At 47.9% G+C, this 17,034-nt stretch overlaps 2 protein-coding genes across 5 annotated transcripts in view; one reads left to right on the plus strand and one right to left on the minus strand.

Annotated features, from left to right (window-relative positions):
- Positions 1–3,091: 3,091 nt before the first annotated feature.
- On the minus strand, positions 3,092–6,726 carry LOC133133649 (gap junction beta-5 protein-like). The gene is made up of 2 exons (XM_061249774.1): positions 6,583–6,726; positions 3,092–4,733 (listed from the first exon to the last, which is right to left on the minus strand). The coding sequence occupies exon 2, from the start codon at positions 4,513–4,515 to the stop codon at positions 3,712–3,714; it is 804 nt and encodes a 267-aa protein (XP_061105758.1). The 5' UTR covers positions 4,516–4,733; positions 6,583–6,726; the 3' UTR covers positions 3,092–3,711.
- Positions 6,727–7,777: 1,051 nt separating this feature from the next.
- Positions 7,778–17,034, plus strand: part of LOC133133630 (homeobox-containing protein 1-like) — a 17,225-nt gene continuing 7,968 nt past the window's right edge. The window contains exons 1-6 of one of the 4 annotated variants that reach the window (XM_061249744.1): positions 7,778–8,145; positions 8,392–8,494; positions 11,182–11,217; positions 13,324–13,699; positions 14,561–14,646; positions 15,282–15,392. In XM_061249744.1, coding sequence (XP_061105728.1) covers positions 8,404–8,494; positions 11,182–11,217; positions 13,324–13,699; positions 14,561–14,646; positions 15,282–15,392 — 700 coding nt within the window. In that variant the 5' untranslated portion in view covers positions 7,778–8,145; positions 8,392–8,403. The remainder of the gene's footprint in view (positions 8,146–8,391; positions 8,495–11,181; positions 11,218–13,323; positions 13,700–14,560; positions 14,647–15,281; positions 15,393–17,034) is intronic. The other 3 variants (XM_061249736.1, XM_061249753.1, XM_061249763.1) reach the window with 3 other exon arrangements.

Genomic DNA, 17,034 nt, shown 5'->3' on the forward strand with positions numbered 1-17,034 from the left:
AGCTTTCACACTTCACATCTATGATTGAGAGCTCCATAAAGAACTAAAAGGGGTTCCCCTGTGTAATCTAGAGAAATAACCCTTTCAGAACCCTTTTTTTCCCGAGAATACAAAGCAGATGTGTTCTACAGGTGTTCATTAAACCCCTAAAATAAAGCAGCTTAATTGAGTTTGAATGAATTGAATTTGAGTGGCACAGATGGTACAGTGGGTAGCACTGCCGCCTCACAGCAAGGAGGTCCTGGGTTTGAATCCCGGTCGGCCGGGGCCTCTCTGTGTGGAGTTTGCATGTTTTCCCCGTGTCTGTGTGGGTTTCCTCCGGGTACTCCGGTTTCCTTCCACAGTCCAAAGACATGCAGGTTAGGCTGATTGGAGAGTCTAAATTGCCCGTAGGTATGAGTGTGTGAGTGAATGGTGTGTGTGCCCTGCGATGGACTGGCGACCTGTCCAGGGTGTATTCCTGCCTTTCGCCCAATGTATGCTGGGATAGGCTCCAGCCCCCCTGCGACCCTGTTCAGGATAAGCGGGTTCAGATAATGGATGGAATGATTTGAATTCTATTTTGCATGAAGAAACAACCTGTCACTCATCTCAAACTTTGTCATCAAATTTCAAGTTGAAGAAAGATAATTTAGGGGGTTTTCTCTGCTGTTAAACATCGTGGCGGGTCGTTTTTGACCCTTATTAAGACGACACAAGGGTTGAGGACACAGAACACAGACGGGTAGATCAGGGGCGCAGGACACAGAACACAGACAGGTAGATCAGGGGCGCAGGACACAGAACACAGACAGGTAGATCACGGGCGCAGAGTGAATGTAAATGTGCAGAGATCAGTAGACACCTGGGCTACATCCCAGGAAAGAAGGAAGTGTGTTCATCTGATTCATATTACTTTAGCCCTGCCACACCTGGCCGACAGCATTCCTAGGCTGGAGGTTGAATGTGCAGTATTGTTACCTGTCCTACCCCAGACCCTGAGGTTAACTGTGCTACCCAAAACCCTGAGGTCACCTGTGCGACCCCAAACCCTGAGGTCACCTGTGCTACCCAAAAACCTGAGGTTAACTGTGCTACCCCAAACCCTGAGGTCACCTGTGCTACCCCATACCTGAGGTTAACTGTGCTACCCAAAACCCTGAGGTTAACTGTGCTACCCAAAAACCTGAGGTTAACTGTGCTACCCAAAACCCTGAGGTCACCTGTGCTACCCCATACCTGAGGTTAACTGTGCTACCCAAAACCCTGAGGTTAACTGTGCTACCCCAAACCCTGAGGTCACCTGTGCTACCCCAGACCTGAGGTTAACTGTGCTACCCAAAACCCTGAGGTTAACTGTGCTACCCAAAACCCTGAGGTTAACTGTGTTACCCAAAACCCTGAGGTTACCCAGACCCTGAGTGCTGAATATATTCCTCATTGCATCTGTAACAAACCCTGAGAAGAGAGACATAAAGCCATAGCAATATAACCATTAATACTATAATCACAATTAATACAAATAAAGGGGGTGCTATGGGGGTGAAGAAACCAAACAGAAGTATTAAAAATACATTTTTATTTATTTATGTGTTACATTTATTTTAAATCATGCTATGCATGATGTTTGTTTGTATAAAACTGCAAACAAAGTGAACATTGGACAGATTGTAAAACACACTGTAAACACAGGAATTTATAATATACACTTTCGTACTAATAGTTTAACTCAAACATATGCTATGAATGAGCAAGGAAAGTATTTGTTCGCAGAGTAACTTAAGACTCAAAACACACGTAGGCAAAATTATAGACATCAAAACCGAAGCTAGTAGAGGGGCTAACGACAACGAGGAAGATTGCGTAGTGTTTCAAAACATAGTCCAGAACATAAAAATTTTAATTAACATAACATAACATTAACATCTTATCTTTAAAAAAAAAAAAAAGACCGCAGCTGGCCAAAAGGTTTGTGTGCATTTTAGCAACAGAGGGAGCGGGAGAGAGCACGCAGTCTAACGACGGGAGAGAGCACGCAGTCTAACGACAAAGTGTCTAATGAGAGAGAAACAACACTCCCTAAATTTGCCTGCCGGAATCAACGACCGAGGCCCGAGGCAGTGCCCCTGAGGGTTCAGACCACGCCCAAATCAGCCTTTCACCTCCAAACAGCGAGCACAGCCAGCTCTGTTCAGGTTCTGCAAGCATTCGGAGAAACTTAACACCCCATTTTTCACATGCCACTTAATACGGCAATTGCGTAAAAGAAACAACACATCCTTTTGGCTGCATACTTGACCGTGATTTTCCTTGATTATACATTAATTCATTTGAAAATAAATTGTAATAAAACGGCGGGTTAAAGTAGCCCCTCGTTGTCTGCGTTTCTGGCGGAGTCACAGGACTGGGTCTGTCAAATACAAGGGTTTTTCCAGCAACTGTTGCGATCTCAACCACTTCCGCGGAAGGCTCTCCCTGTAAAACAGTGGGGATAAATGACTGAAATTGCGCGTTGTCAGTTGGAGTTAATCCACGTTTCTGAGGCTGGGGGCATGCCCAGATCTGAGCGTATTCAAAAAGAATGTAAATCCAACTGCGAACGATGGCGCTCGACGCCGTCAGAGAAAAATTAACACTCATTTTATCATTTTGTTTACCCTTCACACAAACCAACTGTCTTTCAGACGCGCAAAAAAACAAGTCGCGCTTGCGTCTTAACTTAATATTTGTACTTAACTAAAAAATAAATAAAAATCCCAGGAAAGCAGCGAATCAGCTATCTAGCATTGTCAGACCGACATCGCGTCCATTCGTATTAAAAAGGCGTTGGTGGCGAACCGAATGGAATGTTCATTTAAAAACCACAGTACGGTCGTGTTCGAAACCACATACGAGCATACTACTCGTGATCAATTTCAGTTTCTTATTGAAATATCGTACGTGTAGTATGCTAACCATGCAGTTTCGATACATGGCCTATCTGTCCCCTGCAAACATAGTTAGCCACAAACGTCCGCCGTGTTCAACCCACGTCTGGTTTCTCCAGTCCTGTGCAAGCTTTGTGCTGACTGACTCCACACTGTGATCACATGGTATTGACAGACTGCAGGTCTTTCATTAACCAGAGGGGGCGCTGTAGGCCAATGAGGAGGGGAGTAACCCTCCGCTCTCTGAAGACAGTCAGGGGGATTATGGGTAATTCGACGTGAGTAGGGGTTAGACCCCAGAACATGAAATTATATTAAATATGAGAGGTCTCCTTTAGTGAATTTCATTCGCAAGAGGAAGAGCAGGGATATACACCTGTTCTCTGGTCAGAAAAATACAAATTGAGTTGTCAAAAATAAAGACATGATGCTTCTCAGGGCTCAGAGCCACCAGAAGAGACCCACCCCCCAAAAAAAAAATAATAATAATTCCTAATCTGATCTAACTATACTAGTCACCCCTGTCGACTAGCTGAACAGCAACAGGTCCACACCTGAAGTGTCTTCCTCTTCCTCGTACCTGTGGGGAGGCGGGGGAGGGGCGTCTCAGAGCCCGGCTCATTCCTGCGATGGATTCCTATTCCCAAAAACTGGAGCGCGTTAGGGGCCATGACAACCACCGCCATGACAACCTCCATCTCTCTCTCTCTCCTTCTCCTCTGTCGTAAGAGTCTGTAAAAGTCTCAGTCCCTCTCTCTCCCTCTCTCTTTCTCTCTCTCTCTCTCTCCCTCTCTCTCTCTCTCCCTCACGACATAGCCTTGTAGGCCGGGGCCTTGTTCCGCCCGTCGTCATGGTTGCTCAGGTTGCCCAGGTTCTGGGACTCCATCAGCGAGTGGCCGTCTTTCCCGCTGAGCACGGAGGTGTGGTGGGAGGGCACGGCGGGGCGGGACTGGCCCAGCTTGGTGATGCACTCACGGCAGCGCTTGCCCACCAGGTAGAGGATCTCGAACAGGGTCAGCAGGATGCAGACCAGGCTGGTGACCACCATGAAGATGGTGAAGATGCGCTTCTCCGTGGGCCGGGAGATGAAGCAGTCCACCGTGTTGGGGCAGGGCTTCTGCGCGCACTTGATGAGCGAGGGGAAGTCGTAGCCCTCGTAGATGTAGTACAGGAGGTAGACGAAGATGGCGTCCACCACCATCTTGAAGACCAGGGTGAGGACGTAGGTCCACCACAGGCCGCCGCGCTTCTTGCCCGGGTTGGCGTACAGGTGCGCGCCGGGGTGCACCGCTACGTACTTCTTGTCGCGCTCCTCGCGGTACGCCACGTGCATCACGACCAGCAGCGAGGGGCAGGTGACGAAGATGAGCTGCAGGGCCCACAGGCGGATGTGTGACACGGGGAAGAAGTGGTCGTAGCACACGTTGTGGCAGCCGGGCTGCGCCGTGTTGCACTTGAAGTCCTTCTGCTCGTCGCCCCACACCTTCTCCGCCGCCACCACGAACACCATCACCCGGAAGAGGAAGACGATGGACAGCCAGACGCGCCCGAACGCCGTCGAATACTTGTTCACCCCGCTCAGGAGGCCCTGGAGGAAGGCCCAGTTCATCCTGGAGAATGACCCCCCCCCGCCGGACAAAAAAATGTGAAATAAAAAAAAATATAAAAAATAAAAATGGACCCGAACTTCTTCCCCCTGAAATGAACCACCCGGTCGATCAGGTGAGGGAACTGGAGCCCTGTCCGCTGGCTGAGGGATGTACTCGCTGCCGGTCTGGGAGCACAGAAACAGGGACACAGCTTCCGTTCTTCAGCAGCTTCTGGGATCTATCCAGGGGAGAGACACTCAGTCAGTCAGGCCTTTAAAATGTGCTTCATTTCCACGTAATTTGCCCCTGAAAGCATGCAATACAACGAAAAATAAAAAATATGGGGCCCTTAATTTATTAACTGCACCCCTTCATTTCCCCTTAATATCTTCCCTGGGTGGGAACCCCTTAATTATAGCAATTAAGGAAAACCCCCTTAATGTTGCAATTAAGGTGTATTTCAGGCGCTGAACACTTTATAATGTACTTAGTATAGCCCATTTTTAATGGGGAAAATGGTTATTAAGGGACAAATTCAGTAGTTTTCCCCTTAAAGATACACTGATAAAATAGCTCTGTTTTAAAGGTGTAGAATTAAGGGGTTTAGGTTTTTTAGGTTTTGCACATTGCAGTGTACACTGGAAAGATGTTTGCAAAGCTTCGTTTTTTCCAGAACGCCTGACATGCGATCTATTCGAGGCATGTCATGGGTTAAATGCAGTGCCGCTTTGACCTTTGACCTGGGAGTCAAACCCCTATCACCGGTTATAATCAGAAGTTGCTGCTGGCAGTCGGAGGGTTGCCGGTTCGATCCCACCCTGAGTGTGTTGCAGTGTCCCTGTGCAAGACACCTAACCCCCAATTGCTCCGGACAAGCAGGTTGGCGCCTTGTGTGGCAGCCAGTCATCACTGGTTAAATAAAGGCGCTATATAAATGCCAACCATTCACTGAAGTGTCACCAATGTGAGAGACATGCCTCAAGCAGGGCATTGTATAATAAGTAAAATTGATATTTAGATCATTGTTTCTGTATTTAACAGATTCCTAATACCACAAAATAATTTACAGAACTAAACAAGACAATAAGACAATGTTAACACAAAATGAAACAGGGATACATTAAATAAGTAGTATAAGTAAGTGAATAAGAAATTAAATAAGTAAGTAGCTAAATAACTAAGAAAGTAAGTGAATAAATGAATGAATGTCAGCTACTGCCGCGATCCGGTTGTTTTTCTGAAGGCGTTCCTGAGCGCGTGAGTCAGCCTGTGGAGAAGAGCGGCGGCGTCACGCACAATCACAGAAGAACACACAAAAGGCCGATACCCACCCATCCGAACAGGTTCGGGAGGTTCTTCCGCGGTTATGGCGGAAACATAACGTTAAAAACGGAAAGGGGAACGCAAACCCCAACACGTAGCCTACAGAATAGTGTGCGCATGCCGGCTGTGTAATTATGTTATAAGCGAAGGAAACAACAAGGATGTCGTTTTTACCACGATACGGTTTAGGTAAAGATCGAAATGAGATTAAAATGGTATATTTGATGTTGGCCTACATTAATATTGGTTTAACAAGGTCAGCTGAATGCTAGTTTGCCAAAAAAAAAAAAGTTCGGGATGTTTTAAAAAAAAACTTTAAATAATAGAAAATAATCATATAAGCCTATAAATGCGACTTTAAGTATTGTTTTTGTGTCTTGTATCGAGCAAATATTCATAGCTTGTGTATTTATTTCCAAAACGTTTTATTTTATGTTCTGCCCTATGACGAGCCGAGACAATTGGCTTTAGCACGGTCCCTTTCAACATCGATATTTCATGAAAAAATAACTTAGCAGTTGACAATTCCAGTACGCGTTGCATGCATTCGTTACAGGCTACATGTACAATACCTCAACACGATGCCAACTGTGCGCTATTAGCTTGTGAATATAGCACTTGTGAACGCAGACATGATCTCTACATTCCCACACACTCCGCGTTAACGTTTAGATATCTTCTTCAATACATCCCTTCTTTAAGTACATTACGCATGAAGGAAGATACAATTCTGTGTCAGAACAATATTACAAAAACACACTTACGAATACGGAGGTTACGATGAGAGAGCGCAGAGGTGTTGGCAGGAGTTCATGTGCTCGGAGCTCCGAATGCGGGAGAAAAGTTCCATTCGTGTTTTCAGACGAGTGAATGTGCAGTTTTTTTTTTTTTTTTTTTTGAAGGAGCGGAGGGTGGAGCCCATGTACACCTCTCCGTTTTGCTCATTCTGCGAATCGGGATTGTGCAACCTGGCTAAAGGCGTGTCAGGGTCCCATGGAGGTGGGATTGTAATTACAGTACCACACAACGTGTCTTGTATATATTTGGGTATGTAATTCGACCAAAACTGAACACACGGGTTAAGCCGTTTTAGCCCTTGTGTTCGGTTTGGGTCGAATTTACCCGTTTTAAACGCTAAGCAGTAAAAGAGGGATTTTTCTACGTGATGAATTTCATAACCAGCGACTGACTAAATCCGCGGTCTGGTTTTGAGGTTCTGTTTGTTCTTCTTCATCGTCTGCTTTTGCCGATATGGTTTCTTCAAATTAAATACTAATAATTGAGAATGTCAGTTAAAAACAAAATATCAGTAATGTACAGCATGAAAACATTTAACATTTTCACACACACAACCCCCCCCCCCCCCATAATATATCTCCCCATACAGTCCAGGGCCCATGAACTAATAATTTCATTAATTAGTTCTGCTTCCTGGCTGAAAAGTTGTGCCAATTAGAAAATCCAGGGGGATGACTTTTACTTTTATGTACCTGGACTTGTCACCGCTGTATAAATCACATCACGTTTATCAGAAATGAATGTCACTTGCATTGTTAAATGTGATCAGATGTAAATGCCATATAGCTATTTGGCATTGAGATACAAATAATATATTCAGTAATTCAATTCAAATATTTTATAATTATGTTTGCATTATTATAATTTCCATATTACTCTCCAGTAAAAACCCAATAATGTCCTGCGCGTGTTTCGCCCGCCATCAGTGTTACCGGCGCTAATACATAAACAGAAGAACACGACGGAAAAGTGACAATTGCTAAACAGTCAGGTAGTAATTGTAGCCTAGTAGTAGTATTGGCGTATCAGCATTAATATGCCAGCCAGTGTACACGCGCTTCATTCGGCAGCAGCCTGTTCTGATCCCCGCGGTTTGATTTTCCCGGTCTAATAACGATTACTTCCTGCGTGGACCCGGGAGGCGCTGGGGTGAGAGGTCGATGCCAGAGATCTCTGGCTCTTCGGTACCAGTTCCTCCGCTCGCCGCCCGGCATCCCGGCAGACAGTGACCCCGCCGTCACCTTCACTCGGCTCGGGCGGAAACCCCGCGGCGACGCCCGCATCTCAGGCGGTGGAAGGAGACGCGCAGTCTCGGAAGAGAGGGATAGAGCGACGCGCGCATCCGTACGTCTGCAGCACTCCATCTGCGGGTACCGCACCGGGAGCTGAGCGAAGGAGACGGTGACGGTAAAGCGAGCCGAGCAGACGGACGGATGTGTTGGCGTTAGGGGGCACAGGGCTCCCTCTATCTAGCCGCTTGTGCGAATGGGATCAGGTGCCCATTGTTGCCACTGCAGAAGGGAGGGGGGGTAGTTAGTCTATTCCACTAAAATCCGAACGTGTATTTCTGAATAATACTGATAACATTCACCAAATATTCGCTTTTTTTTTCTTGCTTTTTTTAACATGGTACCGTTTGTAGACACGTTGCATAGCGGAGTAGACTGTTCCTGTTTTTTCAATGTTTCGTGTTCTACATTATTATTATTTTATATTTCTGCATTATTTGCGCTGTTTCCTTAGGATGCTCTCTGTGTGTTGTTTAAACCCCGCAGCCTCCGCGAGCCATGCGGCAGTGGTGTCTCCCGGCCATTGCTCCCAGCTCCGATGCTCTTCTGACGGGTGTGCCGTCTCCCCGGCTCCCTGGCGCGCTGTTAGGTACTCGGCTGCTTTGTGAAATGGCCCGTTAAACGTTAAATGTGTGTGTGTGTGTGTGTGTGTGTGTGTGTGTGTGTCTGCTTGCATGTCCTTAGAAACGACGTTTTGACTTGCATCTGCAGACGCTGCTGCTACAGTATAATCCCTGTTCAACTGTAAATTCATCAAGTTTCTGGGGAATGTGATGCATTGCTTGGCCATTGTTGACTTACATCCAAAAGTCACTGTTTTTTCCATGAATACACAGGATGCATTGCTCAGAGAGAGAGAGAGAGAGAGAGAGAGAGAGAGAGGGAGAGAGAGAGAGAATGGAGACTTGGAAGCACATGGGAACCATAACCATCAAACCCATATTGCTATTCATAATCCATGGGTGGTTAATGAATTATTCCTGTCACGCACACACAGTGTTTTACACTGTCACACACACACACACACACACACAGTGTTTTACACTGTCACGCACACACAGTGTTTTACACTGTCATGCACACACAGTGTTTTACACTGTCACGCACACACAGTGTTTTACACTGTCACGCACACACAGTGTTTTACACTGTCACGCACACAGTGTTTTACACTGTCACACACACAGTGTTTTACACTGTCACGCACACACAGTGTTTTACACTGTCACACACACAGTGTTTTACACTGTCACGCACACAGTGTTTTACACTGTCACGCACACACAGTGTTTTACACTGTCACGCATACACAGTGTTTTACACTGTCACGCACACACAGTGTTTTACACTGTCACGCACACACAGTGTTTTACACTGTCACGCACACACAGTGTTTTACACTGTCACGCACACACAGTGTTTTACACTGTCACGCACACACAGTGTTTTACACTGTCACGCACACAGTGTTTTACACTGTCACGCACACACAGTGTTTTACACTGTCACACACACACAGTGTTTTACACTGTCACGCACACACAGTGTTTTACACTGTCACACACACAGTGTTTTACACTGTCACGCACACACAGTGTTTTACACTGTCACGCACACACAGTGTTTTACACTGTCACGCACACAGTGTTTTACACTGTCACGCACACAGTGTTTTACACTGTCATGCACACAGTGTTTTACACTGTCACGCACACACAGTGTTTTACACTGCCACGCACACACAGTGTTTTACACTGTCGCACACGGTGTTTTACACTGTCACACACACGGTGTTTTACACTGTCATGCACACACAGTGTTTTACACTGTCGCGCACACACAGTGTTTTACACTGTCACGCACACACAGTGTTTTACACTGTCACACACACAGTGTTTTACACTGTCACGCACACACAGTGTTTTACACTGTCACACACACAGTGTTTTACACTGTCACGCACACAGTGTTTTACACTGTCACGCACACACAGTGTTTTACACTGTCACGCACACAGTGTTTTACACTGTCGCACACACACAGTGTTTTACACTGTCACCCACACACAGTGTTTTACACTGTCACGCACACACAGTGTTTTACACTGTCACGCACACACAGTGTTTTACACTGTCACGCACACAGTGTTTTACACTGTCGCGCACACACAGTGTTTTACACTGTCACGCACACACAGTGTTTTACACTGTCACGCACACACAGTGTTTTACACTGTCACGCACACACACAGTGTTTTACACTGTCACGCACACACAGTGTTTTACACTGTCACGCACACACAGTGTTTTACACTGTCACACACACACACAGTGTTTTACACTGTCACACACACAGTGTTTTACACTGTCACGCACACACAGTGTTTTACACTGTCACGCACACACAGTGTTTTACACTGTCGCGCACACACAGTGTTTTACACTGTCACACACACAGTGTTTTACACTGTCACGCACACACAGTGTTTTACACTGTCACGCACACACAGTGTTTTACACTGTCACGCACACAGTGTTTTACACTGTCACGCACACACAGTGTTTTACAGGCACTGCCTTCTGGTGAGCTTAGAGTGTCACCTCATAGAGAGCACGGGGGTGGGAGATACTGTGATATTGTACACACCAGAACTACTTTACGCCATACAGGCCACACTGTACTACAGGAGAGCCAGTGACTATTTTATACCCTACAGGCCACACTGTTTTTTTTATTTTTTTATTTGTCCTTTATTTAACCAGGAAATGTCACCATTGAGATACAAGATCTCTTCTTCCAGGGAGTCCTGGCCAAGACGGCACACATAAAGTTACAACATGAGAAACAATAAGGCATATACAATATACATGACAAAAAATAAAAATAAAATTAAAAAAAAACATAAGTCAAACACAGACGCAGTAGGCTACAAGTGCATTTTAAAAAAGCATAATCGAGTCAGCATCAGGTAAAGCAATTACATGTTTCCTGTAGGGCTCTCTGTAGCATAACCTTAAAGGCACTAATAGTAGGGAGTGCCTCTAGACTAATTTGTTGTTGCAGCTTATTCCACAAGGAAGGGGCGTAGTAAGAGAATGCAGTCTTGCCAAACTCTGACTGCACCAAGGGAACATCCAAAAGCATCTTATTAGCTGCTCGCCTGGTGTTAAAAGTACAGGTATAAAAGGACAGAAGTCTGGAAATGTATAAAGGTAGTTTGCCTAGCAGAGACTTCAGAATAAAAATCAGCATGTGCGACTGTCTCCTTTGATACAGAGAGGACCATCCTAAAGATTGATACAGAGTGCAGTGGTGAGTACGTGAGCCTGCATCTGTTACAAAACGTATAGCAGCGTGATAAGCAGAATCCAGCTTTTTAAGCAGGGAGGATGGAGCATGCATATAGATCACGTCACCATAGTCCAACACAGACAGAAAAGAGCTCTGAACAATTCTCGTTCTGGCTTCAAAGGGAAAACATTTTCTTAAACGAAAGAAAAAGCCCAATTTGGGCCTAAGCTTTTTCAGCAGGTTCCCAATGTGCACATCAAATGCCATCTTTTCATCAAGCCATATGCCCAAATATTTGTAGGAGGCTACTTTTTCAAGGCATGTCCCTTCCAGTGTCAGGACTGTAGGGACAGCTGTAGTGGCTCGAGAACGAGTGAAGGTCATGTACTTGGTCTTCTTTGCATTTAGGACCAGTCTTAACCGTAGCAGAGAGTGCTGCAAAGTATGAAAGGAATCCTGCAGGAGCTCTATGGCTTGATTTAAAGTGGGTGCCGCCGTGTAGATGACTGTGTCATCGGCGTATAAATGAAAGCGGGCAGGACTTAAATCTTTACCTAGATCATTTATAAAGATGGAGAATAAGACAGGGGCCAAAATAGAACCTTGAGGAACACCTGTGTTTATAGTAAGAGCAGCTGAGGTGTAGTCATTTACTGAAACACACTGAGTTCTTTCAGATAGGTAGTTTTTAAACCAGCTCAGAGCCGTTTCACCAAGGCCTATGCAGCCAAGCCTCTGCAGTAGCAATGCATGATCCACAGAGTCAAATGCCTTAGATAGATCGACAAACAGCGCTGCACAGTGTTTCTTCTTTTCTAGGGATTTGATGATGTCATCTGTGACTAACATAGTCGCTGTAATGGTACCATGACCTGATCTGAAACCCGACTGAGACTCATTTAGAATGTTATTATCAGTAAGAAACTTTTTCAGCTGCTCATTTACCAAAGATTCAAAGACTTTGGCCATGACAGACAGTCTTGATATAGGGCGATAATTATTTAGGTCTGAGGGATCTCCGCCCTTTAGCAAAGGGAGAACCAAGGCCGATTTCCAAGAGCTAGGAATTTCACCAGAACAAAGACTAAGATTCAAAATGGAGGTAATGGGCTCTGCAATCATACCTGCAGCAGTTTTGAAGAAAAAAGGCTCTATCTTGTCTGGGCCTGAAGATTTCTTTAAGTCTAGACTCTTTAGAGCTTCGTAAACCTGAAAGGTTAGAATGGGGGCAAAGGTGAATAACTTGTCAGGTTCATGTGGGGCAGAATCAGGCTCTCCTGCAGCATATTGCATCCCTGTAGGTCTACTGATGGAATGAAAGATTGAGCCGGCAGAAATAAAATGACTATTAAATCTGTCTGCAATATCCTTTTTGCCCTTGATTTCACTCTGATTCTCTCTTAGGAGATCAGGGAGACTGTTTGGAGTGATGGAACCTGAGGAGGATTTAACTAGTTTCCAAAACTTAGCAGGGTCATTCAAGTTGTCATGTATAGCATTAAGATAGTAGTCACATTTTGAATTTTTAATTCGTTTAGTGCACTTATTTCTTAAGGATCTATAGAAACTCCAGTCCAAGGGAACATTCGATTTCTTGGCTTCAGCCCAGGCATTGTCTCTCTGACGAATAAGAGTGGCTATAGGATCATTAAACCAGGGGTTGTCTTTACCACTTATCCTGTATTTTCTAAAAGGAGCATGCTTATTACATATAGCCAAAAAGGTGGATTTAAAATAATTCCATGCTAATTCCACATCAGTCATAAGTGAGACAATATCCAAATCACTATTATGCACATCATGCAGAAAAGCTTGCTCATCAAATTGCCTCGTCTGCCTCGTGTCTGCCTCGTGTCTGTGACCTACGTGGCCTCAAACTGACGTTTGGGGGAGCGAGGACGTCCCGTTTGGCCTGACTCACCTTTCCTCTGCTTCCCCCGTCTTCACCTCCTTTTCTCACTTCCTTTTCTAGCCCCGCCCCCCGAAGGGGCGGAGCGAGGAGCTAGGAAAGGAGGAAGGAGGTGGACAGAACAGGCGACTGGAACGAGCCCCTCGGGCCAGAGCTGAGACGCTGTGGAGTCTGACCCCTGACCCCTGACCCCTGACCCCCGGTGTTACCCCCCTCAGATGCCAGGATGGAGTGCTGTGACGTGGAGCCGCGCTACACCATCGAGCAGATCGACCTGCTGCAGAGGCTCCGTCTGTCGGGCATGTCCAAGCCGCAGATCGTCCATGCCCTCGAGTCCCTGGAACGCCTGGACCCGATCCCCGGCCCCGCCCCCGCCCCCGCCCCCGCCCAGTCATCCTCCTCCCTCTCCTCCTCCTCCTCACTCACCTCCGCCACCACCCAGACCCCCAGCCTGGACGCGTCGCCGTCGCCCAGCAACAGCTACGAGGCCTCCCCCCCGCCCCTCTACCCTACCAGCGGAGGTCAGAGGTCGTTCTGCTATGACCTGGTGGAGGAGGACTGGGACCTGGAGGAGAGGGTGGAGGAGTACATGAGGTAACACCGTAGAGATCCTCATCACCAGAGTGGCTCTCATCTGTGTTCCAGCAATGGGGTTACACCATAGAGATACTTATCACTAGAGTGGCTCTCATCTGTGTTCCAGCAATGGGGTTACACCATAGAGATACTTATCACCAGAGTGGCTCTCATCTGTGATCCAGCAATGGGGTTACACCATAGAGATACTTATCACTAGAGTGGCACTCATCTGTGTTCCAGCAATGGGGTTACACCATAGAGATACTTATCACTAGAGTGGCACTCATCTGTGTTCCAGCAATGGGGTTACACCATAGAGATACTTATCACCAGAGTGGCTCTCATCTGTGATCCAGCAATGGGGTTACACCATAGAGATACTTATCACTAGAGTGGCACTCATCTGTGTTCCAGCAATGGGGTTACACCATAGAGATACTTATCACTAGAGTGGCACTCATCTGTGTTCCAGCAATGGGGTTACACCATAGAGATACTCATCACCAGTCAGTCTTCACAGTGGCGCATGTATGTATTTCAGTGGATGCTCGTGACCGTAATGGCCATCGCTGTAGGTACTCATGGCCTTATGTACCTGGCACTCCAGTGAATCTTGTCACCCTTCATTTCGATGGTGCATATCTGTGGTCTGGCCTGCTATGCCTCTTTAGGGGCGAGGCATTCAGGGGATAGGGCTGGATCATCACATTACACTGATTGAGCTGACACTTGTATCCAAAGCACTTTACAGTTGATTAGACAACAGGGGAATCCTCACTGGAGCGATGTGGGGTTAAGGGCCTTACTGAAGGGACCAGCAGCTGCACTGATCTTATCGTGGCTGTGTGTGTATGTGTGTGTGTCTGTGTGTTCCAGACGGGACAGCAACATGGTGAAGGAGGAAATCAAAGTGTTTCTGAACAGCAGGAGGATCTCACAGGCGATCGTTGGACAGGTGACAGGTAACACACCTGCGTGGGCCGGCTCCTCCCACAGATGGAATGTCTCTCTGTGCATCGCAGACACACACACACACTCACACACTCACACACACACACACACACACACACATACACACTCACCCACTCACACACTCACACACACACACATACACACACACACGCACACACACACACACACACACACCCACACTCACACACATACACACACACATACACACATACACACTCACACACTCACACACTCACATACACACACACACGCACACACACTCACACACACACACACACACCCACATACGCACACATAAACACACATTAGCCTTTAACTGTAACTCTATTCATGATGTACTATCAATCAATTCTATCTATTTAATCAATCTGTGGATCTTTTCCAGTACTTTGGAGTCATTTATTTTTGATGATTGAGTTGCCTGACTTTGTAATAAGAGTTAGAGACTTTATAAAACAAGCTGAACATAAAGATATCTACGGTAGATCATCAGCTATTCCCAATGCAGGGATGGTATAAAACGTGAATGAAATACACACCTTTTGCATCTCAATCACAAGGTTTTTCTCCTCTCCTCCTGACCTCTGACCCTCGGTGACCCTGTGACCCTGTGACCTCTGACCAGGGATCAGCCAGAGCTACATCTCCCAGTGGCTCCTGCAGCAGGGCCTGGAGATGAGTGACTCCAAGCGCCGAGCCTTTTACCGCTGGTACCTGCTGGAGCGCAGCAGCCCAGGTGAGCCCCGCACACACACTGAGCCCCACACACACAAACACTGAGCCCCACACACTGAGCCCCACGCACACACTGAGCCCCACACACACACTGAGCCCCACACACACACTGAGCCCCGCACACACACTGAGCCCCACACACACACACGCTGAGCCCCGCACACACACTGAGCCCCGCACACACACTGAGCCCCACACACACACACACTGAGCCCCACACACTGAGCCCCGCACACACACTGAGCCCCACACACACACTGAGCCCCACACACACACACACTGAGCCCCACACACACACACACTGAGCCCCACACACACTGAGCCCCGCACACACACACACTGAGCCCCACACACACACACACTGAGCCCCGCACACACACACACTGAGCCCCGCACACACACTGAGCCCCACACACACACTGAGCCCCGCACACACACTGAGCCCCACACACACACACGCTGAGCCCCGCACACACACTGAGCCCCGCACACACACTGAGCCCCACACACACAAACACTGAGCCCCACACACTGAGCCCCACGCACACACTGAGCCCCACACACACACTGAGCCCCGCACACACACTGAGCCCCACACACACACACGCTGAGCCCCGCACACACACTGAGCCCCGCACACACACTGAGCCCCACACACACACACACTGAGCCCCACACACTGAGCCCCGCACACACACTGAGCCCCACACACACACTGAGCCCCACACACACACACACTGAGCCCCACACACACACACACTGAGCCCCACACACACTGAGCCCCGCACACACACACACTGAGCCCCACACACACACACACTGAGCCCCGCACACACACACACTGAGCCCCGCACACACACTGAGCCCCACACACACACTGAGCCCCGCACACACACTGAGCCCCACACACACACACGCTGAGCCCCGCACACACACTGAGCCCCACACACACACACACTGAGCCCCACACACACACACACTGAGCCCCACACACACACACTGAGCCCCACACACACACTGAGCCCCGCACACACATTGAGCCCCACACACACACACACTGAGCCCCACCCACACACACACTGAGCCACACACACACACTGAGCCCCGCACACACACTGAGCCCCACACACACACACACTGAGCCCCACACACATACACACTGAGCCCCACACACACACACACTGAGCCCCGCGCACACACTGAGCCCCACACACACACTGAGCCCCACACACACACTGAGCCCCGCACACACACTGAGCCCCACACACACACACACTGAGCCCCGCACACACACTGAGCCCCGCACACACACTGAGCCCCACACACACACACACTGAGCCCCACACACACACACACTGAGCCCCACACACACACACACTGAGCCCCACACACACACATACTGAGCCCCACACACACACTGAGCCCCACACACACACACACTGAGCCCCACACACACCCATACTGAGCCCCACACACACACACACTGAGCCCCACACACACATACACTGAGCCCCGCACACACACTGAGCCCCACATGCACACTGAGCCCCACACACACACTGAGCCCCACACACACACACACACACTGAGCCCCACACACACACACACTGAGCCCCACACACACACACACTGGGCCCCACACA

Source organism: Conger conger, chromosome 1, assembly GCF_963514075.1.
Source record: "Conger conger chromosome 1, fConCon1.1, whole genome shotgun sequence".
In the NCBI taxonomy this organism is placed as follows: Eukaryota; Metazoa; Chordata; class Actinopteri; order Anguilliformes; family Congridae; genus Conger; species Conger conger.

Bases quoted from the DNA above. Each gene is read 5' to 3' on its own strand.
- LOC133133649 (XM_061249774.1), bottom strand. From the start codon at position 4,515: ATGAACTGGGCCTTCCTCCAGGGCCTCCTGAGCGGGGTGAACAAGTAT.